This window comes from Aspergillus flavus, chromosome 6, assembly GCF_009017415.1.
Source record: "Aspergillus flavus chromosome 6, complete sequence".
Classification (NCBI taxonomy): domain Eukaryota; kingdom Fungi; phylum Ascomycota; class Eurotiomycetes; order Eurotiales; family Aspergillaceae; genus Aspergillus; species Aspergillus flavus.
In genome coordinates this window covers 652,578-675,224 of record NC_092410.1, presented here as the reverse complement: position 1 = coordinate 675,224, position 22,647 = coordinate 652,578, and the positions used below count along the sequence as shown (strand labels likewise).

The window sequence follows — 22,647 nt, the reverse complement described above, 5'->3', positions numbered from 1 at the left end:
AAACTATCCCCGGTATATATATCCTCACTCGCGTGTCCTAGAAACCAGCGTCCACATAGCAATTCCTCATGTTTCCGTCTTTGGATTTCTCTCGTTTCCACGATCCCTCTCAGCGGGAGGAGTTTTGTCGCCAATTTGTCTCAACATTGAAGGAGTATGGATTTGCCAAACTGATCAATCACGGGATTTCGTGTGCACAGATTGACCTGGCGTTTGCAGCAGTTTGTTTCCACTTTCCAATCCTCCGATACGTATAGACTTACTTGATCATAGGCCCGCCGCTTCTTCCAATTACCCTTGGAACAAAAGTTAAAATCACCTCATCCTGCCACCGCGCATCCACACCGAGGCTTCAGTCCGGTCGGGCTGGAGAACATTGGAGCTGTCTCCGACTATGGCAGCGCAGCTGGGTCTCCTTACCTCAAAGACATGAAGGTCATTGTGTCTCACCTCGAATGAATATTTTATTCTAACCCCTTTCTAGGAATCCTACGACATTGGATCCGAGTATGACCCACTTTACAAGAACATCTGGCCACCCAAGGGAGTGGATGATGCATTCCAACCGACCTTCACTGCATTCTTCGAAGCCGGCTATCGCGCCGAATTAACCATCCTGAAGGCGCTGTCAATCGGACTAGGTCTACCTGAGCATAAGCTTGGACAGCTCCACGCAGACCAGACCAATGAGCTGCGCATCACGCACTATCCTGCGGTCGCCCGAGGGGAATTTGCGCATTCGACACGTATCGCTACGCACACTGACTTTGGGACGATCACCCTGTTATTCCAAGACGCAGTCGGAGGATTACGTGAGTTTTTTTTTTTTTTTCGTGCATCTCTCGGGTCATGTTGGTCATGTTGTGGTGCTAATGCAGGTGGCAGAAATGGAGGTTCCACCGCATAGTGGGCAGTTCGCGGACATCGAGAGTGGAGGGCCATACGAATGTATTTTGAATGTGGGGGATTGCCTGCAGAAGTGGACTGGGTTGCACAGTGCGCGCCATCGAGTCCATCTTCCCGATCGGTCCAAGGAAGAGCAAATTAATGGGATAGTGCCGGAGCGCTTCTCGATCGCGTACTTTGCCAAACCTGACCGGGCTGCGATCCTCCGACCACTCCTGCTGGAAGGTGTCCCCGAGGAGAAATATCTGACAGCCAATGAGTTTCAACACATGCGGATTGCGGGAACATACTGAAGAAAAAATGAGCCTGATAAATATATATGATTGGGTATGGTTATGCAGAACCTCATCACATTCCATAGTTCAGCTGTGGTTCACCCAAGATTCAGCCAGCCGAGATCTACAGAAGTAAGCCAGAAGGGAATAGTGTATCAATAGTCCATACTCTGGCCTTGTTTTGAACAAACATGTGGGCCTCTCAAGCTGGAGACTCCACCATAACCTGCATGGTCTAGACATCCTCCTTACGCCAGCCACACTACAGAGTAACAATACGGTATGACCAACCAAAATATTCTGATTGCCATTACCACTCGAAAAGTAGACTCTCCTCTCATCTCAGTTCCCATTCACAATCCAACAATGGAGCATCACACTTGGGCATTGTTTGTGGACAAATTAGACTATAAAGCAGTTTTCGGTCTTTTGTTGACCATTATTATCGCCGTCGTCACGACTCAAATCCTGCATGTTTATACCAAGTGCTGCCCTGGCATTCCCTCCATTCCTTTTCACATCTCGGTTTACGATGCATATCGCCGTGTGTCTGAAATAGGTTTCCACAACTCTCGTCTTCGCCCCGTGCTGGAAACCCATGGCGCCGTCAATATCTGGAACTCGGGTCAATGGGCGGTTCTGGTGACTAAACCAGAGTATGTGGTCCGTATTTTACGCAATGAGCGCGTTGTGGCCAAAGGTGGCTTCTATGGGAAAGTCCCTCATAGTACATTAGCGGGTCTGTTTGGCGAGAACATCATTGACTCTCATGGGGAGCTTTGGAAACAGTTCACAGGGGTCATGAAGCCTGGTATTCAGCGCCCTCATAGTATCTCCTCCCTCAAGGTGGCATCGTCTAAGCTTATAGCGACATTTAAACGAGAGCAACAGCATGCGCCGTCTGACCGCGGGGTGGTTATCAATGACATAATTGAACGATGGGCGATTGACGTGTTTGGGGAAAGCTTCTTTGACGTTGATTTTGGCGCCTTGAATGGCGGCACTGTTCGGGCTCAGGATGCCCTTCTGGCCATCCTCTGGAACCTGGGAGGACATCTCATTCACCATTTCCCAATGTTTGAAAGAATCGGCTGGCCTCTACGGCCAACAAGGCCCCACTGTTTTTCTATGATCCGAGAGCTCGAGGAGGCACTAATCGACATAACCGAGAAGCTCAAATACCCCGAAACACCGCCGGATCGATTTGAAAAGCTGATCTATCGGTTGAAGCGAGCCCGCGATGATGGGCTCATGACGAACTTCCATTATCGCTCGAATCTTAAAATGATGTTCTTTGCTGGCCACGAGAATGTCAAGTTTGCATTTATAGCAACCCTGTGGGAGCTTTCTCAAAACCCTCAAATGCAAGAAAAGTTATACCGGGAAATTGCAGCACATATCGCTTCTTCGTCTGACGGGGACGACCTCAAGAGCTTGCCCTATCTCACCGCTGTACTCGCCGAAACATTGCGCCTCTACCCCCCAGTAAGCCAGTTAATCAACCGCAAGACTTTGGAGCCAGTCTATCTAGGAAACGGCATAACCATTCCCCAAGGAATGTGGGTGGGATGGACGGCATATGGTGTCCATACCGATCCAAATACCTGGGGACCTACCGCCCATGAGTACCAGCCGGAGCGATGGGGGGATGATGTGCATGCCATCCAACGAGCGATTAGCCAGCAACAGGTTCGTGGGAGTTATATTCCATTTAACGCTTGGACTCGCAGCTGTATCGGGTCTGAGTTTGCATTGTTACAACTCCGGGTGACTCTTTATGAAATTGTCCGTCATTTCGAAATCACTAGTGCGCCAGATTATCGTTATTCGATTAAGGTGGTAAGTTCCAACCTGTGCACTTGAGGCAAAATATATTGGTATAATTACTTACCCGAAAGTAGAATGCTTCTCTGGAGCCCTATAATTGTCGATTGATTTTCAAGGATAGATTATAGACTATAGACGTTTCTTACCGCTTATAACCGATCAAGTTGCCCAACGATGTTGTCCATGTTTACCTGTTCTGGCATATGGAGAGGAAACGACACCGCTGGGGAACCCTTAGAATCTCAATAAAATCGTGCCAGGTAGTAAAAGGAGCACCATCTGGCCGTGGTTTCACCGGAACTGTAGAGTAAGTTTCGTGGCGCGCTGCCACTCTGCGATAAATACACTGCATTCTAGACTCTCCAGAACGTCAGAAGCATATTATGAGTTAAATTAGTCTGTAGACATTCCGCCACTCAAGAGAATGATACAAATGATGTGTCCACCTTGGCCCCGTTTAGCAAAGGGATATGTCATTTGACCATTCTACAAGGCTAAATACAACCGTCCTATGTGCACTCGCGGGCTGCAGAAACGTCACAAATACAGGGTAAAATAGGGGAGCCTCGGAGACTCATACTTCATCCCTGCTTTCACCTTTCCTTGCATGAAGGTATGCCAACCAGCCATGCTGCGGGTAAAAAGCAATATCCTGCATAATGCACATATAGACAGCCAATCGGTTCAATGTGGCTTGCAAACAATGATTGACTATACCGTATATCTCGGTAAAGACATAAAACCCCACTTACTACCTGCAAAAGAACCAGCTGAACACCACATCTCAATCCATCAACCATGACTATTTCCACACAAGCTCCCATCCACCTCACCTTCGTTGGCGGAGGCCATTTGGCGCAAGCCATCATCAGTGGCATCCTCTCCTCTACTAATCCCTGGGCCCTAAAATGCAACATCGCAGTAACAGCCCGACGGGCTGAACATGTCCAAGAGCTGCAATCCCGATATCCCCAACTTCTGGTCACCGACAACAACCTGGATAAACGCATCTGGCAAGACGCCAGAAGATCACACCGAACTTCCACCCAAGACAGTACAACATCACCCATCCTCTTCATCTGCACACGCCCAGCAGATGTCCCCACCGTCTCAAAACAGCTAGCGCCCACCCTCGAGTCATTGGATCCGAGTGTCCGTCCTACCGTTGTGACAATGTGTCCTGGAATCACCGTCAGCCAGCTCCAAGACTGGCTACCGACAGGGACAGCGATTGTCCGGTCCATGCCCAACACACCCGTTGAGGTCAGGCAGGGTGCCACCGGTCTCTTCGCATCAGAAGATGCCACGGTTCGCGTCAATCATGTCAAAACCGTTCTGGAGGAGGTATCTCCCCTCGTCACTATTGTTCCGGAAGAGTCGATGCTAGATGTTGTCGCGGCTGTGTCCGGGTAAGACCTGTCCTCTGTTCCTTGCTCTCTTATTCTATGGAAACCAATCAACAGTCCCATTAACGCTGCATGATAGATCTGGTCCTGCGCATTTCTTCTTCGTCATCGAATCCATGGTCGCTGCAGCAGAGTCTATGGGTCTTCCGAGGGAGGCTGCTGAGCCCCTCGTTATTCAATCTTGTCTTGGTGCTGGGTATCTGGCTAGTGCGTCGTCGAAGTCCGTCGCTGATTTGCGGAAAGAAGTCTGTGTTCCTGGGGGAAGTACGGAAAAGGCGATTTCGCATTTGGATCAAAATGGGGTTCAGACATTGTTTAAAGTGGCGATTCAGAAGAGTTTGGATGCGAATTTGAAAATGCAGTTTTGTTAGCTTTTATAGTAGAAGTAGATAGGGGATAGCATTTGATACTGATGCACAAGCCGTCCATGTTTGGATCAAATACAACCTGGAGGGTCGTGACGGGCTACTAGCCCAGAAGAGATGGACATCACCCAAACTGACCCGGGATACAATGGAGTGTATTAGGTTAGAGGTTTTTGCTTGCTTGCTTACTTTGGACAGATGGTGCCTGGGCCAGTCGTTCGTGCTCCACAGCATGGTTTGTGGGATACATCACAGTCACCTGTTGCATAATGCCATTTTACGCTCTTATACACGCTTCATTTCCCATACTCAGTGGAGTTCTCAATAATGGTTCATGATGACCTTTGATATCTGTTCAGTACATATATAATTCGTGTGAGTTTGTGCATCTAGCATGGTATTACTCTCACTCCGCCCTGGCTGACTGTTTCAGGCATATTGTGAGCGATCCTTCCATCCAGGTCGAAGGTATTCGCCATCAAATAGAGGATCAAAAGCTGATCGATGCACGCCCATCACTTTCCAGGCTACATCAACCCGTCCTCCAGCTTCATCCATAGCCCACACGCTGAGACCGATAGTGTTGTTGCCATTATAGTCAAGGATGCCAGGAAATACTAGGGAGATTGTCAATTTCAATTTTGTTGCATATTAGAACTTCTTGGACTTACCAGGGAAAGTTGTTTCATTCGAAATGTAGGGCAAGGTTTTTGCAAACTGATAACCGTTGACATATAGTTGAGCCCGTAGCTTTGCCTTCTTCTCAGTGCTTAGCTGGAAAGCCAAGCTGGCGTCGTAACCTTCAGGAATATTCAACGGGACAACGGTACGGTAAAAGCGCGCATCAGCGCCGGTAAATCCGTCCGCAGGGGCACCTGACTCCCAATCATTGTCATCAAAGCCAGGGAGATGCCAGCCAAGGCGCTCTGCATGAAGGCCGCCTTCGTTGTACGTGCCACGTATTGGTTCAAGCAGATGGTTTCCGCCAGCATTTCCGGCCACTTTCCACGAGGTGAAATTAGTAGGCGAGCCATCTGCAGCAATCAATGTGGCATTAAGAATGCCTCGTGGGTCTGGCGCGGCATCACGCTGCTCCTTGCCCATTGTATCCTGAATGACAAATAGGACATTATCATCTCCTGTATTGAGCTTGACGTCCTTGAAAGATACCTCTAGCTCGCCCGTTTTGTTGGCCATTGAGCCCAGCCAGGACCCGAGGAATTCGCCGTTGACATACGCAGAAAAGCCGCTGGCAAGACCGCCAATGACACGAAGATAAGCACCCGAGGGCATACTCTCTTCCGAGGCGTTGAACCTTCCTCGCCAGAGAATGTTACCCGCTTGGTACCCATACTCGTCAGCAAACAGAACGGGGTAGGTATCGGGAGGAACGAAATGGGGAGTTGTCATATGGTTTGCATCTGTGAGAGGTTAGTCAAAGAAGCTTAGATAAGAGTGACCGATCCATCACTCACCGGTCCATTTGGAGTCGTCATAATCCACCAACCTCTCCGGAAGATTCTCTGCTACCTTCCAGTTGGTAAGTGGCGGGAGCTCTGCGAGAAGGCTATCCGCCATAACTTCAGGGGCGGGAAGGCTACCAACGAGAGTTCCATACTTAGACTTCGTGATCTTCAGCTTCGAGCCATTGAAGAAGACATTTTTTACGTTCTTCGGTGCCCAGATCTCAATGTCAGTTTCTTCGTCCCAGTCACCCGTGATATAGATGGTATCGCCGTCGATCTCGGCCGTGCGGACGAGATGGGGTCCGTGGACAAGGACTAATGCGCTTTGTTAGTACATTGGTATCGTACAGTCTCGTAGCATGGGGGCACAGTTACCCGTAGAATTCTCCCATGCAAGTGGGTTATTATTCAACGTAGGAGCCCAGAACTTGTAAGCAGACTGGCGATCTACCACCACAGCTTGAACGTCATGGTTATAATCAATAACCGTCTTCTCATTTCCTGCACCAACGCTGGTCACAACACCATATCGAGTCGTCGTTACCGTCTTGTTATCTGCATTTCCGGTCATGACTTTGCCGGACTTTGCGTCTTTAAGTAGAAATTCCCCTTCTTCGCCCTCCGGAGCCCAGAATACGACTACCTGACGGTCTCCTAGGTCAGCTACCGTGAGGATCTCCAAGGTCGTGTAAGTGATCTTCTTTCCGGAGGAACCAATGGGGAAGTCCGTGACCAGGACTTTAGATTCCGTTCCATTGATAGTAATGGATCCTTTAGTTGGGACTGTGAGGTTTCCAATATCAGTGGAGACGTGCAGCCGGAACTTGGTCAGCTCTGTGGAAGGAGAGTACTCATGGCGGGTGACATAAAAGGCAGACCCGGTGTCTGGATTGCGGAGTTCAGTTGTGAAGATATCCTGGTCCGTAGCATACTGGGTGCTATTCCCCACTCGTTCCACCTTAGAGAAATCGCGGGCAACACGCATGAAAAGACCAAAGAGCTTGGCTTCATTGTACTTGTCGCCAATCAAACGAGTCTCGTGAATGGGCGCCGAGTAGTCATAACTGGTGCCAACTTCAGGGAAGCCGATATTACCCCAATTGGTTCCTCCATAAAGCATATAAACATTGACAGCTGTCACCTTCTGGGCCAGGTTGTGACGGAAGAAAAGGTTCACCCAGGCGGGCCCCATGTTATCTTTACACCCGCCCTCAGGCCCATCCCAAGGGTTGAATGAGCCTCCCTGGAACTCCATGAGAAAAGAAGGCTGAGTCCGCGACACCTCGTTAAAGTGAGTGTAATAGTCAAATACGGTGTATGGTTCAACCTGCCCATTGACTGACAGGCATTGTGCCAAGTTGCACGTCCAGCACGCCGGATAGTGATCGAGGCCGTACAGGTCGACCTCACCACCTACGTTGCCATAATCCTTTGACCAAGATCGAGTCCACATACTAGGGTTGTTAGCAGTAAAAGGGACATCAATGTCCCAGCCTCTGTGCTTCTCTTCAAGTAGCTCCATGTAGTTGATGGCACTGTGATTGGGTGTCTTCAAGTCAGGATCAAGCCACTGAACGCCATATTCATTCTCGATCTGCCACAGGATAATGGGTCCTCCGTTCGTGATGAGATATGGACGAACGTATTCCGCAACAGCTCCAGAGTATCGTGTCCAAGCCCTGGTGTACTTCTCGCTGTCGTCGCGCAGGGCCCCGTACTCCCCAGTAGTCAGCCAGCCTGGGAAGCCTCCGCCGTTTGCTTCGGCGTTGCTGTACGGACCAGGCCGGTAGATGATGTAAAGACCAAGCTCCTTAGCAATCTCAAAAGCTTGGGCAAAGTTATGTGCCCCTGTTTCAAAATCCAAGGTCTCATTGTTTGGGGCGTGCCAGCCCCAATGTTCGTAAAGCCCAATTCCATTGAAGCTGTTTAGATCAGAGCCAATCTCATGCGAAGGTGCGGCATTGGAGTTGTACATACCCAGCTGCCTTGATTTTCTCCAGGATGTCTCTCCATAGCTCGGGCACAGGGATACGCCACAGGTGCAACTAATTGAAGTGTTAGCCAATTCTATCTGATTAAGTTACAGCTGGAGTTATTCACTTCACCCGACCAAAGGAACAGTCTCTCTCCATTAACAATCACACTGTAATGGTCCCTGCGTGGTGTGTGAGCTTCAATTGTCCGCCCGCAAGTAGTAGAGCTCTATAACATACCATTGGACAACCTGGTTCAGACCATTGTCGTGTAAGGGCCAGTCTTGAGCCGTTGCTAGGCCAGCAATCGCTACAGCACTGCTAACAATGTGCCACAGCCTCATGATCGCAGAGTCAACCTTTCAAATCAGCAAGACCTGAACAAAATCTGCCAATAACCCTGAGTAGTTCTTGATGGCAATCGCTTCACATTAACGAAGCCGCGTTCGTCTGGAATTATTTATAGTCCACTTGAGCAGACTTAATCATCCACGGAACTACCAGGTCTATCAATTCCCCGCGGCTAGATTCCCCCGGATTTCGACTTTCACGAGTGCAGTTCCTGAATGGCATGATGTATTCTGGGTTTAAGCGAATGGGATTTAGGACACCTGTCCGGCGGTGTCAGGGCATATTGGAAATATCCGTCTGGGCCTTCTACGCGAATAAGATGATCCATCATTTCCGACGGGAATCTTCCTCTTCGATATATCCGTCGGGGAACTATTAATTAGCCCCTGAACTAGTTGGGTCGTATGCGCCGCTCCTTTTTCTACATACAGTTCGTTCAACGGGGACGATATCGTTCGAGCTTGGGTTAGCATCGGCCTATCATTTTCTTGCGGAGTTTACATTCACATGTTCCCTGGAAGGCGTCGATTGGAAGTTCCTCAGCACTGCGGTTTTGCTATTCAATCATTTTTATTTTACTATTCGCGTCATACGCCAGGAACTTAATCTTTTTGCCTATGGTACATGTACGACTCTATATGCCTCGGTGGGAGTAACGAAGTCATGTTAAAATATCCCTTTTACGTATATTAAACAGCATAATGGACATAGGATGACATTGTAATCGCAATTTCAACTTGCAAGACAGTAAATACATTAACCCCCAAACCCAGCCCCGCCAACACAACAATACATATAGTCAAAATCAGTAAAGAGAGCCAAAGATGGACACGCTATCATAAGCCTGGCCGCTTGGATCAAACATGACGTTACTCTCACAGGAAGACCCTAACACAGCATTATCTATCCACGCAGGCTCCCAATAGTTGAGACCCGTCGCAGCTGGTATAGCCTTGAGGGTATCAGCCAGTCGTTGGAGATACGTGATCTGACCAGCCGAGCTGAGAGGAATATCGAGCTGATCCTGCGGAAACGGATATTCTGGGTTAGAGCACACTGTTGGCCAGTTCGTCTCCACAACCTGGACTTCTTTCCGGTACTGCGTTGCCAGACTGTTCAGAGACTGTGTCAATGCATCCATCGTGGCACCTTCACCCCAGAAGGGATAGAACGAAACGGCGATGACATCCCAGTCGTCGATGGTCAGATACCCGGTGTTCAAGACCAGGTCGTAGAACCAATGCTGGAGTTCAGAATTCCATCCATGGGCAAGGTGAGTCAGGACCTTGGTGTGTCCTCCCAAAGAAGAATTCTTCACGGCACTTGCAGCGGTCTGCAGAAGTCGGGCGAGGTTTTCTGGATTCGTGTAATAACCGGTCGGCCAGAGTAGTCCCGATGTGATCTCCATTTCCTATGGTGATTGTCTCTGGATAAAGGCCCTCTGCCGCAAAAGCTTCGCACACCTCGCTTGTGTAGTTGTATAATTGGGTTATGAGCGATTCGATGTCTTGTGGCCAACCAGTAGGAATGGCTTGTTGGTCTGGACTGGTCCATGTGTCGCTGTAGTGGAGGTTAAGGCCAAACAATAAACCTGCCTTGTTCGCCCGTTGCGCCAGCTCGAGGTTGTATTGTATTCCATAGTCGCCGTCAACCGTCCATACACGTTGGCGCACCATGTTCACGCCGGCCTCCACGAGAATATTCTCCAGAGGCATTTCGGTGCCTTGTGGGTTCTTATAGACGACGCCGCCACGCTCCTCCACTAAAACAGAAGACCAGTCAACTCCGACATACTGCAGGGGATCTGCTCTGGATGCGAGTTTGCATGTGGATGAGGCAGAGGCAGTCGACAACGACGAGACAGCCACCGCCGCAGTTATTGCCTTGAGCATTGTCTGCATGATGAGTTTTGGTAGAGCATAAATTTGTGAAGGGAAAAGTCAAGGGATGTTGCCAATAGACTGGTAGTAGGTTCAATGGGTAATTGATATTTATATTGCTATGGATAAAAAGTCCAAGGTATAACCTTTCTTGCTGCGAGAAAGTATCTCTGTTCCGGTGATCTCGAGATATACAGTTATGTTGGAAATTGGCTGAAACCGGCTAACCTAGTAAAAATCCTGCTTATGAAGATCTGAGTAAGAACGATCCCTGAATCTGATAACACCGAAGGACCGGTGAGCGTCTTTCGCCACCAGTGCCAGCCGAACCATATAATTTAATCTAGTTGGAACGGCCTAGTGAGGTTCGTGAACTATGTGGATTGCCAAGGCACTTCGGCTATGCTAGGCGATATTGCAGGTCGGCATGTTGATATTGCGCATTCTCTCCCCCCTACTATACACGGAAAAGCTCCACCAACCGGAAGAAGGGCTTAGCACGGAAAACTAAACGGAAGGTGTCGAGTTCTCCATCCCAATTTGAAATTTCTATCCCCACCTCCATTGTGCATTTTTCATGAACCTTAAGAGGCTGTCCCGTAGTCCACTCTGTTTGTCCTCCAATATTCTTGGCAGGGTCTACAGAGGGAATGGAGTAGGCAAAGTAAACCGGGTGGACTTCGTCTGGTAGTAATCGAGGCAAACTATATATATGTAGAGCAATACAAAATTTTGAGATAATGTGTACGAGGCACAATGCTAGTGCCATATGGTTTCTTTTCGTCGAACGGGATTGAGACAACTTGTCAGGAAACAAATAGCTCGAGCCAGTGTATTTGGGGAGTCATCCAGCTATGATAATAGAAACGTATCGCAGATTATAACTGTTACTTCTCATATAGTGGGGCATTATGAAGAATAGGAATGCATCGATGAACCAATCCATTAAACAGATACACAGTTGCAAATGAAGAGCTATGCTACTACTCGACCCCCGGCATGCTTTAGTCATCCGTAGTGAACTGACAGGTTTCCTAGGTACCTATCCTAGAGAGCAGCCTAAACTTCATGGTGATCGGTATGCTCAATATGGGTGACCTCAGTCTTTTCGACATGAGCCATTTCCTGAGCGAATGTTGTCCTAGGCGCCCATTGGGCGCTCTTTCGTGGGCTGGTCTCTGCAAGCATGAGATCAACTTGTTCGAGGGAGAGACCCTTCATCTCTGGAACAAGAAAATAGGCAAACAAAGCACCCAGGAGACATAGAGAGCCCCAGAAGAAGAATACCTTGGGCCCGAGGTTAACCGCTCCCTCCTCATCGCCAGTCATATAAGGGGTAATAACAGCGAGCACACAGTTCCAGAACCAACATGAAGCCGTTGATATGGCGACTCCACGTGCTCGGATTGGCAGGGAGAAGGTCTCTCCCACGACAACCCACGCCGCCGGCCCCCAAGTTGTAGCGTAGAAGAAAATCTGGAAGCAGATGACAGCGATCATTCCCTTGACTGCTGTTTCATTGTCGGGCAGTGCAGTTCCAACAGCGCCGATGATGTATTGCATGAGAAACATGCCGAGCCCACCATAGATGAGCAACGGCCTGCGTCCGAATCGCTCGATGGTCCAGAATGCTAGTGGAGTAGTGAGAACATTGACAAGAGTTGTTATGAGGGAAATGAGGAACGGATTGGAGATTGTTCCAAGCTGCTGAAAGAAAGTTGTTCCGTAATAGAATATAAAGTTCATGCCAGACAGCTGCTGCATGCCCTGGATGCCAGCGCCAACAATGGTTCTTCTAATGTTGGAGTTGGGTTTACTGATCGGGCCCTTGAAGCAAGCCAGCCACGAGCTAACATACCCCTTGTCGGGGCTCACGAGCGACTCGTACTCATGGTTCGCCACGATTTCTGCAAGTTCGTCACGAATGTACTCGGAGTCGTCGGGTTGTTCTCGAATGAAACAAAGGGCCTCAGTTGCCTTTTGAATATTTCCTTTCTTGACGAGGTAGCGGGGAGACTCGGCTGCAGTAGTAGTTAGTGTTTGTATGTCAGGCAGAACGGAAATAGGGTCGTACGCAGAAAGAAAAGGGCACCAGCAAGTATAATGTCCCAAAGGAATTGGACCCCGATGGGAATACGGTACGACCCTGTGTCATTTCTCCCTTGGGTTGCGTAAACGACACAGTTGGCAACCAAAAGCCCAATAGTGCTAAGTTCTGTATAAGTACACATTGAAAACTGCAAAGTCTACACAGGCTGACTGACATGGAGAACTGATAAGCGGAAACAACAGCACCCCGGATCTTCCTCGGCGCTACTTCAGACATATAGAGGATGATGACTGAAGATTCGAATCCGACGCCCAGACCAGCGACCAGACGTCCGATAGTCATAAGAGCGAGTTGGCCGCTGCTGGAGATTTGGAGGATGACGCCGCAGCTAAAGATGGCGCAGCCGATGAGGATGGTGATGCGGCGGCCCCACAGGTCAGCTAGATCGCCAGCAACAATCGCACCAAGGAACGTTCCAAGGGACAGAATCGAAGTCATAAGGGACTTGTCGGAAGAGGGTATGGCGAACGAATGAGAGGAATCAACGGGGGTACCGGCGTTGAAGTCATACTCCATGTCCGTATATTGCTGGATAACGTATGGCATGCCTAGAACGCCAGACATCCAACCGATGTCGTAGCCAAAGAAGATGCCACCAAACGCAGCCGACACGCAAACAAGATAGGCCTTCCAGGTGATGGGTGCCTCGATCGTAGACAAGCCCGACTCCCCAATGCCATTTTCAGTAGTCATGATAATTATTTGTTCCTTGGAGGCAAGGGAATGGGCATTAAGTCAATATGGGGGCAGAAAGCCGTTGATAGTAGCTGCTGAAATAATGATAATAATACTTCGCAGCCCCAATCGAGGGGTAAAAGGGCTTTAAGACCATGAAATTGGAAGAGGTGATTTGGTCTGAGATGGCGATCCGACAGCCATGTCCGAGGAGTTTAGGGCACAATCCCGGGCAATGAGTACATTGAGAGGGTTTAGTCGACTCCGTGATATCTTTCAACGCCAGCCAAACGCTGGACTCGTTCATCCGTCGGATTCAGAACAGTACGGAACTCATGCACCAATGGCAACCTGGCCTTTCCATCCATCGGAACAATTAATATCTTCAGTTGTACTAGGTTGAATATCACAAGACGCGCAAAAGAGTGAAGGTGCACCAATAGGTCGATATCAAAATAGGTTCGCTTCCTCACCGAACACTATTAGCCTTGTTTATTCTACGTGTCCACCGCGGTTGGGATGCCCCATTCACGTCAGATCTTGAGATACGGTATTGGTCAGTCGCAGGACCATTAGCTACCCCACAAAGAATATAAACCTAGCATTCGTTTGGTCGACTACTCCACATGGTGTCCCTAAAAAGTCTCAGCTTGGTTAGCTCTATTGTATTGAAGGAACCTGTCCATGTGACGGCAAATATAGAGGGCTACGAGCCTCCAAGAGCATCTCGGCTAATTTCAAGTACGACATCACGATATTGAACAGAGGGACTGAAGCGTACGGATACCTCGATCGCTTCGAGCCTCTATAAAAGTAACATTTAGAAGCAATGGCCACATAGTGAACAGCAATGACGAGTTCTGACTGGGTAACATGACTGCTTTTGGAATAAGGGTCCGTAGCCAAGTTAAAGTTAAATTAACACGAAGGAAATCCCTCGTCCGTACTTTAGTAGCAGAATTGACAAACGCTCCCTGGGCACTAATAGGTATTAAAGAGAGAATACGCCTACTCGGTTTCATAAATCCGTCTACGCGCCAGAAACATTACTTATATTGACTTTAATTGCATGGCTAAACAGCACAAGACAGCATGGAGCTCGCTAGTACTCTCCTGATAACGGATGTGGAAATTATATCAGCTTAGAGATGACTTTCGTACATTCGGTACCCACGCCTCTATTAATATTAAACAGGAATCATAACGCTATGGAATAGGAGAAGGTTTAACCTCATGTTAGTGGACGGATGTAAAGGGATGTGGACGGATATGGACGGAAAAGCAGCAGATGGTTATCGGGGCTGAGTTATCCGATACTCAAGATACGGACTTGAACCCGGAACTAACCACTATTGTCTCCCTAATTACTGTTTATATTATCTTATTATCTCCATTTTCCCTGGCTCTACCACTACTGTACAACATCTCAAGTAGGTGAATCAATCATCATGGGCAAAATCGTGTCTATGGAATATTTTCGCGTTCCTCCGCGGTGGCTCTTTGTGAAAATCACAGACGAAACAGGCGCCTGTGGATGGGGGGAAGCTTCCCTCGAGGGGCACACTAATGCCGTAGAAGGCTGCCTAGATGCCTGGTTTGAGAGATACAAGGGATTAGACGCGGAGTCAGTGGGTTCCTTTGAGCGACCGTCCTTTATCACGCATTTTTTTTACCGGTTCTAAACATGGTTGTAGGGACATTGAAAATATTTGGCAGCTCTCGTGGCGCGGTAGCTTCTACCGTGGCGGGCCTGTGTTTATGAGTGCGCTGTCAGGAATTGATATAGCTCTATGGGATATGAAAGGTCTGTAGCAGCAGTCACAATCCTATTGGACTATCTGGGTCTGCCCGGGGTCTAACGAAGAGACATACAGGCTGACGCACAAGTAGCCAGAAAGCTTGGTGTGCCCATATATCACCTACTGGGTGGCAAGGTTAGGGATAAGATTCGAGTGTATGCATGGATTGGGGGTGACAGGCCCGACGATGTTCAGGTTCAAGCGTATGTCACCCGTTAACAATGCAGGAACGTACTTATGCTCATGTCCCATAGACAAGCTCGCAAACAGCAGGGGTTCCATGCTGTTAAGATGAATGGTACAGGAGACACAGCATGGTTAGACTCACCATCGGTTCTTCACGAGGTCGTGGGGAGGGTCAAAGCAGTAAAGGCAATGGGCATCGATGTTGCTATTGACTTCCACGGCCGAGTACATAAGCCCATGGCCAAGCGCCTTGCGAGGGCATTGGAACCCCACGAACCTCTGTTCGTCGAAGAACCGCTTCTTGTGGAACATATCGGCGGCATCAAACAAGTATCAGAGTTGACCATTGTTCCAATTGCTCTCGGTGAGCGACTTTATAGTCGCTGGGACGTACGACCATTCTTGGAAAGCAATTGTGTGGATATACTCCAACCGGATATTTGTCACATCGGCGGCATCTCCGAGATGAGACGCATCGCCGCCATGTGTGAGACTTATGATGTTGGTGTCGCTCCTCATTGTCCGCTAGGTCCCATTGCACTGGCGGCTTGTGTTCATGCGAACGCGACAATGGCAAATTTTGCCATCCAGGAGATGGGCATAGGCATGCACTACAATAACACTGGGCAAGATATCACAAGCTATATCACGAATCCAGAGGTTTGGGCTGTGCGGGATGGTCATATCGATGTCTTATCTGGTCCGGGCCTAGGGATTGAAATCAACGAAGCAGAAGTGAGGCAGATGTCGCAGAATACCAAAGCTTGGCCAACTCCGGAGTTTCGCGGTCCTTGTGGAGAGCTTCGAGAGTGGTAATACGACAGTGCAGCGGATAGAGATAGTTACTAGTAAGCTGTTCAAGAACCTACAATAGATGTACCTATTACGATCTTCATATATCAAAGTTTGCATATTTGATTATAGTAGTACTACTGTCTACCAAGCGATATATAATACTAGGGATGAGGTGTTCAAGGGCAGGATTGTCATGCCATATGCTTGCTTTAATGCGAGTGGAATTGATATATAATATCAGAGTCTAGGCTCACAGAGATACCGTTTCAATAACGCAGGGTAACGAAACATGTCGTTATGAACGTCGTATCGAGTAGCACAATCCATTCAAACCCAGGCTCCATCAACCGGGTAACAACTTCCGCTCACGAAAGAGCTTTCCGGCCCCAGCAAAAATACAACCACCTTAGCCACTTCCTCAGGAGTGCCCTGCCGTTTAAAAGCGATAGGGTCATCAAACGGCGCATCAGACGGTCGTTCGATTCGGTCATAAAACCCTTGCATCATTGGAGTATAGATTGGTCCCGGAGCAACTGCATTAACCCTAACTTCCCGGTGACCATTCTCCTTTGCAGCAACTCGAGTGAGACCCAAAACACCATGTTTACTCGCTGCATACGCACCATGGTTTGCCACGCCTAGTTCTTTCAGAAAGAGTTCCAGCCATTAAGAGAGGAGACTCACCCGTGGTGGCATGGATGGACGCCATATTGACGATTGAGCCTCCGTCCACAATGTGGTTGAGCTCTGCCCGGAGGCAATACATCGTTCCTGTCAGATTCACACTGATGATTTTATTCCATTCATCATCTTCCAATTCTGCCACCGTCTTGATCCCATGGTCCTTTCCGATAACACCGGCAATGTTGGCTGCCCCATCGAGCCGATGGTATTTCGTCTTAATGTCGGCAATCCAGTTCTCAACCTGTTGTTTGTTCGAAACATCGACTTGGGTGATCATGAATTCAACAGAGGGGCTTTTGGCAGAGAAGTACGACTCAACATTGCCGAGGCAATCTGCATTAACGTCGGCAATGCACACTGTTCCCCCGCGTTCCGAGATGAGTTTGGCTGTTGCAAAGCCTATGCCACTCGCACCGCCTGTAACAGCATACACCTTGCCCTGAAGTGACATTTTCTGTAAGCTTACCAAAAATAATAATTTGTGTCAAGTGGTTGAGCGGCTGCTCCAAGTTTCCATAGTGAACGTGGTCTACAACGTTCTTGTGGGATCTCAGACCGGAGTCTCCACATCAGGTGTTTTCCGTTGATAGGTGTTCTTAATTTCCATTGGTCAAAATTATCCGACGAGTTCTGCTCACTGACAGACTACCCCCTGACCGCGGTAGCGTGCTCGACTACGAAATCTCCATAATTAGTGCTTGGGCTAGAGAATCACCTGGATAAATGAAGGGAAATGGCAACCGTGGTTGTGCATGCAAGCTCGTGGCACTCTGGAGCAACAGGTCAACTTACGAAAACTTGTTCAAGCTTCCTGACGAACCCCCGTCTTAATTCTCTCCTAAATCATAATTAGAATATAATAATGAAAGAAATGACAATGATAATGACAAATGAGAAAGCAAAGGACAGCAAATTAAAAGAAAGAGCTACGGTAGTTAGTACTGCGCGGGACAAGCTCCGAAAAGGCTTATTTGCGAATCAGAAGAAATGACAATAATCTCATACAAAACTGATGATATCATAATACAAAGGTGGGTATCTTTCAGAAGAGGGGACTTGACAATGATACTGGTAGTTACAAATCCTAGAGATTGTTGAAGCCGGAGAAAACCTGCCGGTAGTCTTGATTAGCCGATTGATACCAGAATACCTTCTCGATTTCATGAGCGCTTACCATCGACTCAAATTGATCCCATCCAGTCAGGTCTTCCAGAGAAGCACTGGGACTGACATGAAAATCATCCAGCGGGCCCAGGCCTACCAGGTTTGGCGCTGCCATAGCAAATTCCGTTGCAAAATCCCCGACATTAGAAGTAAGGTTTTCTATATCCCCACTCCTCATCTCCATTGCATAGTGGGTTTGCGTTTGTTGATCCACAGAAGGCTGGACTGGGGTTATTTGCCGCACAGCCTCTGCATGCAGCTCTTCTAAAACCAGACAATACCTAGAAGTCAACGATCCCTCTTCGGCAATGTTCATAATCTGCTGCTGACAACGTTCTGCAGCTGCGAAGAACGGCCCGTATACGTCGCCAGGCTCCTTGCTGTGTTGTATGGTGTAGACGTACAAGATCACGGAAGCGGAGAAGGCAAAGTAAGGAGTGAACTATGGACTCTAGTATTAGCAAGCTCTCGAGGCATTACCATAATTCTTACCCAGAAACACCGAAAAAGTTGCTTGGCTTGGATTATCGCGTCCACAACAGTAACAATTTCCATTGCAGCATGGAGGCATTCAGAGATGCTTTCATCAATCTGTTCCCTTCGTTCATTTTGCTCCCGCAGCAACCTCCGTGTGATGTTCGTCAACCTGGCGAAATTGGTAAGCAAGAGCGGACGGTTGGTTAGAATCACCGTATGCCAGTATGCAAGATTCAGGACGTTTCTCTGTCTCTGATAAATTAAGACTAATGGGGCAGCGTTCAAACTAGGTCGGTCGAGAAAACCGGCCATTTCTCTGCGCCATGACTTCAGCTCACTCATATACTTCGCTGTGAGCGACAAACGCTCGGTAATAGACATAGGTTGAATAGAGTAAATATCGCTCAAAATACCACTCAAAATCCGAGATAACCTATTGAAACTCGTGTCAGATCGCGAAAGAATTACATTCCTAGGAGGATGTACTTTGCGTAGCTAACCGGGCCAAACATGGTTGATAGCCCTTGACTCGCATATGAGGCAGTTCCGTCCATGCTGTCCTGGACCTCTTCATCCTCCACGCAAGAAGGAAGCTTCTGATCAATGTCCTTGTCATTAAACGTCCTCGGCCTCCCAAGCGCCGTGCTTATATAGTTGTCGAGACAATAAGCACTCCAAAAGGTCCGGCGACGGCATTCAATTTCGAGCCGAGTGATGGAGCTGGAACTGGCATGTCGATTGCGATGTAGACCGAGGGCGAAAATCAGCCGAGCGACGGTCCCAAATAGACTCCAGCAGTGGTTGATGCGTGACTGTGAGAGAAGCCAAAGGCATTGGCACAGGCGAGCTTGAACACTTGCGAGTCGCACGGGACCCTGCTCTTTGGCCAGTTGTTGATTCGCTGCCCGGAAGTATCGAACACTGAAGCGTTTCTTAGCATCACTCGAATTTGCCGGACACCTGATGCTCGAAACAACATAGATAAACAGACCTCGTGTCGGCTTCTACTGTGGACGGCTTTGGGCTTGTATGTTCCTGTGCGATGGCGAAGATCATGAAAATCACAGCGATCTGTGCAGGTGCAGCATCTTGATCGCGCATCACACCTCGAGTCTCGTAGAACTCGTTCATCCATTGCTCGATCGTTGGTCGATGCACAAATCGATCTACGGGAACTGCAAAGTCAAAGTATCTATGAACAAGGCGAGTAGTGTCATCTCGGTTCAGCAGCAAACAGAATGTCGGGTCAAGATAGGATGGTGAAGGGTCCCCGGTACTAGAATCAGTATGATGGTAAGGCAATGGGGTGTCGCCAAAGTTGAAGACAGATAAGCTTCGGGGAAATGATACAGATTGTTCGAGCCGTTTTTGAACTCGAGAGAGGAATGAGATACCGGAGGAAGGACCTACGTAGTGACCTTGAAGGTCGGTCTGCGCTGGCTCCGGTGAAGTGCGAGAGATGGGCTCGCCCAGCGGCATCGATCCCCTCTCCTGGGACACAACGCCCGGCGGTTCTTCAAGAACGTCTGAATTCCCGGGATGGCTTGCCGTTTGATTTACAACCCGTGGAGTCAGCGGAGACGCGGTCAGTTGAGCTAGAGGCCTCGAGCGAGTCAACCGAACGGCTGGGCGTCGCCCTCTGGAGTACGAGGCGTTGTAGGAGCAAGCGGCGGATGCCTCGGTGCACACACGGCATGGCTGTTGGCCATTACACCGAACCTTCCTCCTAAAATCGGTCTAAGTCAGTAAGATGGGTATTAACAGCGAAGTTGATAGGGCAACTTACTTCTTGCAGCGGTCGCAGGCACGCGTCACACGGATACGGCCGGACTGCCGAGGCCATCCGTCGGACGAATTTCGAGTGCTGGGCAAATCATTTTCCATGTCGCCAGTGGTGGTATTCCCGGCGGTGGATTCGTCTCCTGCATTCCTCGGATGAGGCGAGGTAGGAGTACGTAGTTGCGGATTACTTCGTTCTAACGGGGGTCCATCAGACACGCCAAACTCAGTAATGACCGCCTTTACGGCCGACTAATCAAGCGAACGGATAATTTTACCGATGCCTTGGCATCTTACATTAAGCCACGCACTTATAGTCTTTAGTCACAAGTGCTTTCACCTTCTATATCATCTATATAGTCGGGCCCTAGAATACGTAATTCTATAGTATGTAAACATTATTAACGCGATCTACGCTTATAGCTTGAGCCTAGATTCTGTTAATGATCATAGTACTAACAGTAAAAAGTAATGATATAAATATCCTAGACACCACGGATTTTAAGATTAGGGACTACAATGCCGAAAGTTAGCGGCGGTAGTACCTAAGCTTAGGGACCACGATACCCAAGGATAAAAGTTTTTAGAAGCGGTAAAACACTGCAGGGTTGAACTTCTTTAACACTGCTTAATTGTGCTATTCACGATCCTAAATTTTGATACTAACGACACAAAAGCTTGTCTGGCAGCAACTTACAAAGTAGCTCCTGTTCCAGCGCCGACGTATTGTCTAAGATATCTAGCTTCCCAAATAATGACCATGCGAGCTCCAACCCCAGGTAGGAAAAGGATACGTATGTTCCGACATTTAATCCAATCGTGAGTTAGCAGAAATTGCTAAGACAGCCTTGGAGAAGCTCTTATAATGTGAGCGTCAATCGTAGTGAGTACCTTCCATGGCATTAGACATAGATAACAGCACCTTTCCCTGCCGACCCGGGGTGGCCTCGCACTCCAGCGCCTGCCGAATATCCGAAAGTGGGAACACAGCTGCCACCTTTGACGCCGCGGTACCATCCCTAACTAGCTCAAAAATGTCGTCTAACGCACGCTGTAGCTCATGGCGTTTGGCCGTGTGGATCCAGTCTCTGAGCCGATACAGTTCAATTCGAGCATCCGGGCACTCTTCACGCAAACGGTATGACAAGGGTATACCGGAGAGGAGTCCATAATGAACAAGGGTTCCGCCTGGGGCAAGACTGCGTACTAGATCATCTCCCTCGGTTCCGCCAACTGCGTCCCATGCGACTGCCAAGCCACGGCCACCGCTCAACTCACTTAGCTTACGCCGTAGTCCGGTTTCCGATGTGCAGATCACAGCCGACAGGTCAAGCTGATCCGAGAGTTGACGTTTGCCATCAGGCCGCCGAATCAGTGCTATCGGCCGTATACCAGCGCGATTAAGCATGCGGATAATCATCTGGCCGATAGCGGACGTGGCTGCGTTAACTGCCACGACTGTTGATGGATTAGGCGCGTATTGTCGTACCATCATCCAAGCCGACATTGGATTGATATATGCCATGGCCGCTTGCTGATCGGTTAAGTCTGGTGGCACGGGGAAGCACCAGCGTTCTTCGGTAACCTTCATGTCCTGCCATGCGCCTGCACTCCCAAGTGGCAACACCCGCTGTCCCACATGCAACTCAGATACCCCTGCGCCCACTGATTCGATCACACCCACGCCTTCGAATCCCGGCATGAAAGGCAGCGGGATCCTCGATCTGTAAGCTCCGGATATCGTCACTAAATCTGACGGGTTGATGCAGGCCAAAAGCATACGGATGCGCACTTGACCGAGCCCAGGGACCTGTGGCTTATATGATTCATAGGCTACTACCTCCTTCGGAGGGCCAAAATCCCGTATAATCGTGCGGAATCTCATAGGCGCTTCAAGCTCGTGAGATATTGAAAGCCTGCCTGAAGCGGTTGAATCATCCCTCTTGGCTCCTTGGGAGTCTTCGTATCAAAATTAATTCTGCATTCTTTGAGTGTAAATATCAATGAGGGGAAGACAAGCCTTCATTTCGTGCCAGAGCAGTACATGTGTTATCTAAACGAGCCATCCTTTGTACGGGAGCGGTATGGACAAGACCAAGTCTGGAGGGAACGGGAATGAGGGGGATTAAGAGTATTAATAGTAACAGTCCTATGATAGGCAGCCCCACCTAGTCTACTACATCCCAACAATAATTCCCACCTCAACAATAAATTTAGAGAGTCCCTTCTCCTTATAATTTTAGATCGTGATATCTTTGAAAGGTTCCCTTCCCGACTTATCGGTAATGGATTGCGTGCCACGGCCCATTTCTTGGGTGTTCACATTGAGCTGAATGGTTGAATAAAGACACATTCACAAGCTCATCTTATGGAAGCCCTGACTGAGCCTATAATGGACTGCGGGTCTAAGAGATCTACTGAGTAGACTGCTAAGCCGATCTCCACAGTGACATAGAATCATTGCTTCATCCTCCGAAGCCCTTTCGTTCATATCACAATGCCCGTGTGAGGATAGCCATAGCAGGAAGG

At 48.7% G+C, this 22,647-nt stretch overlaps 10 protein-coding genes across 10 annotated transcripts; 4 read left to right on the top strand and 6 right to left on the bottom strand.

Annotated features, from left to right (window-relative positions):
- Positions 1–68: 68 nt before the first annotated feature.
- Positions 69–1,199, top strand: F9C07_8095 (uncharacterized protein; the record flags this gene model as incomplete). Its single annotated transcript, XM_071511726.1, has 4 exons — positions 69–221; positions 274–441; positions 485–812; positions 886–1,199. 4 exons carry the CDS (start codon positions 69–71, stop codon positions 1,197–1,199), a joined length of 963 nt encoding a protein of 320 aa, XP_071367676.1.
- Positions 1,200–1,547: 348 nt separating this feature from the next.
- On the top strand, positions 1,548–3,136 carry dit2 (the record flags this gene model as incomplete). The annotated part of the gene is made up of 2 exons (XM_041286969.2): positions 1,548–3,020; positions 3,083–3,136. 2 exons carry the CDS (start codon positions 1,548–1,550, stop codon positions 3,134–3,136), a joined length of 1,527 nt encoding a protein of 508 aa, XP_041149559.2.
- A 670-nt stretch (positions 3,137–3,806) lies between these two features.
- Positions 3,807–4,785, top strand: F9C07_8093 (putative pyrroline-5-carboxylate reductase; the record flags this gene model as incomplete). The annotated part of the gene is made up of 2 exons (XM_041294257.1): positions 3,807–4,417; positions 4,494–4,785. 2 exons carry the CDS (start codon positions 3,807–3,809, stop codon positions 4,783–4,785), a joined length of 903 nt encoding a protein of 300 aa, XP_041149560.1.
- A 423-nt stretch (positions 4,786–5,208) lies between these two features.
- On the bottom strand, positions 5,209–8,769 carry F9C07_2285858 (putative beta-galactosidase; the record flags this gene model as incomplete). Its single annotated transcript, XM_071510787.1, has 8 exons — positions 8,459–8,769; positions 8,346–8,400; positions 8,223–8,290; positions 7,621–8,167; positions 6,621–7,527; positions 6,255–6,560; positions 5,451–6,200; positions 5,209–5,396 (listed from the first exon to the last, which is right to left on the bottom strand). The coding sequence occupies exons 1-8, from the start codon at positions 8,560–8,562 to the stop codon at positions 5,209–5,211; spliced, it is 2,925 nt and encodes a 974-aa protein (XP_071367675.1). The 5' UTR covers positions 8,563–8,769.
- A 605-nt stretch (positions 8,770–9,374) lies between these two features.
- Positions 9,375–10,980, bottom strand: F9C07_2223387 (family 53 glycosyl hydrolase; the record flags this gene model as incomplete). Its single annotated transcript, XM_071509742.1, has 3 exons — positions 10,427–10,980; positions 10,033–10,378; positions 9,375–9,980 (listed from the first exon to the last, which is right to left on the bottom strand). Exons 1-3 carry the CDS (start codon positions 10,468–10,470, stop codon positions 9,375–9,377), a joined length of 996 nt encoding a protein of 331 aa, XP_071367674.1. The 5' UTR covers positions 10,471–10,980.
- Positions 10,981–11,508: 528 nt separating this feature from the next.
- On the bottom strand, positions 11,509–13,252 carry F9C07_8090 (putative sugar transporter; the record flags this gene model as incomplete). Its single annotated transcript, XM_041294252.1, has 3 exons — positions 11,509–12,470; positions 12,524–12,657; positions 12,714–13,252. The coding sequence occupies 3 exons, from the start codon at positions 13,250–13,252 to the stop codon at positions 11,509–11,511; spliced, it is 1,635 nt and encodes a 544-aa protein (XP_041149563.1).
- Positions 13,253–14,702: 1,450 nt separating this feature from the next.
- Positions 14,703–16,152, top strand: F9C07_2285856 (putative mandelate racemase). The gene is made up of 3 exons (XM_071510786.1): positions 14,703–15,042; positions 15,129–15,236; positions 15,288–16,152. The coding sequence occupies exons 1-3, from the start codon at positions 14,993–14,995 to the stop codon at positions 16,033–16,035; spliced, it is 906 nt and encodes a 301-aa protein (XP_071367673.1). The 5' UTR covers positions 14,703–14,992; the 3' UTR covers positions 16,036–16,152.
- A 189-nt stretch (positions 16,153–16,341) lies between these two features.
- F9C07_8088 (short chain dehydrogenase family protein) lies at positions 16,342–17,149 on the bottom strand (the record flags this gene model as incomplete). Its single annotated transcript, XM_071511725.1, has 2 exons — positions 16,342–16,658; positions 16,699–17,149. 2 exons carry the CDS (start codon positions 17,147–17,149, stop codon positions 16,342–16,344), a joined length of 768 nt encoding a protein of 255 aa, XP_071367672.1.
- A 638-nt stretch (positions 17,150–17,787) lies between these two features.
- F9C07_2285855 (fungal-specific transcription factor domain-containing protein) lies at positions 17,788–20,459 on the bottom strand (the record flags this gene model as incomplete). The annotated part of the gene is made up of 5 exons (XM_041294254.2): positions 20,126–20,459; positions 19,331–20,065; positions 18,826–19,260; positions 18,355–18,772; positions 17,788–18,304 (listed from the first exon to the last, which is right to left on the bottom strand). Coding segments are annotated over exons 1-5 (2,202 nt in total), but the record flags the coding sequence as incomplete, so codon positions are not given.
- Positions 20,460–20,704: 245 nt separating this feature from the next.
- F9C07_1733575 (quinone reductase) lies at positions 20,705–22,299 on the bottom strand. The gene is made up of 2 exons (XM_071508354.1): positions 22,139–22,299; positions 20,705–22,077 (listed from the first exon to the last, which is right to left on the bottom strand). The coding sequence occupies exons 1-2, from the start codon at positions 22,182–22,184 to the stop codon at positions 20,993–20,995; spliced, it is 1,131 nt and encodes a 376-aa protein (XP_071367671.1). The 5' UTR covers positions 22,185–22,299; the 3' UTR covers positions 20,705–20,992.
- Positions 22,300–22,647: the final 348 nt, after the last annotated feature.

Bases quoted from the DNA above. Each gene is read 5' to 3' on its own strand.
- F9C07_2285856 (XM_071510786.1), top strand. From the start codon at position 14,993: ATGAGTGCGCTGTCAGGAATTGATATAGCTCTATGGGATATGAAAGGT. The intron at 15,043-15,128 runs GTAGCAGCAGTC...ACAAGTAGCCAG, and splicing joins CTATGGGATATGAAAGGTCT to AAAGCTTGGTGTGCCCATAT. The intron at 15,237-15,287 runs GTATGTCACCCG...CATGTCCCATAG, and splicing joins GACGATGTTCAGGTTCAAGC to ACAAGCTCGCAAACAGCAGG.
- F9C07_1733575 (XM_071508354.1), bottom strand. From the start codon at position 22,184: ATGGCTCGTTTAGATAACACATGTACTGCTCTGGCACGAAATGAAG. The intron at 22,078-22,138 runs GCTTGTCTTCCC...TTTGATACGAAG, and splicing joins TGCTCTGGCACGAAATGAAG to ACTCCCAAGGAGCCAAGAGG.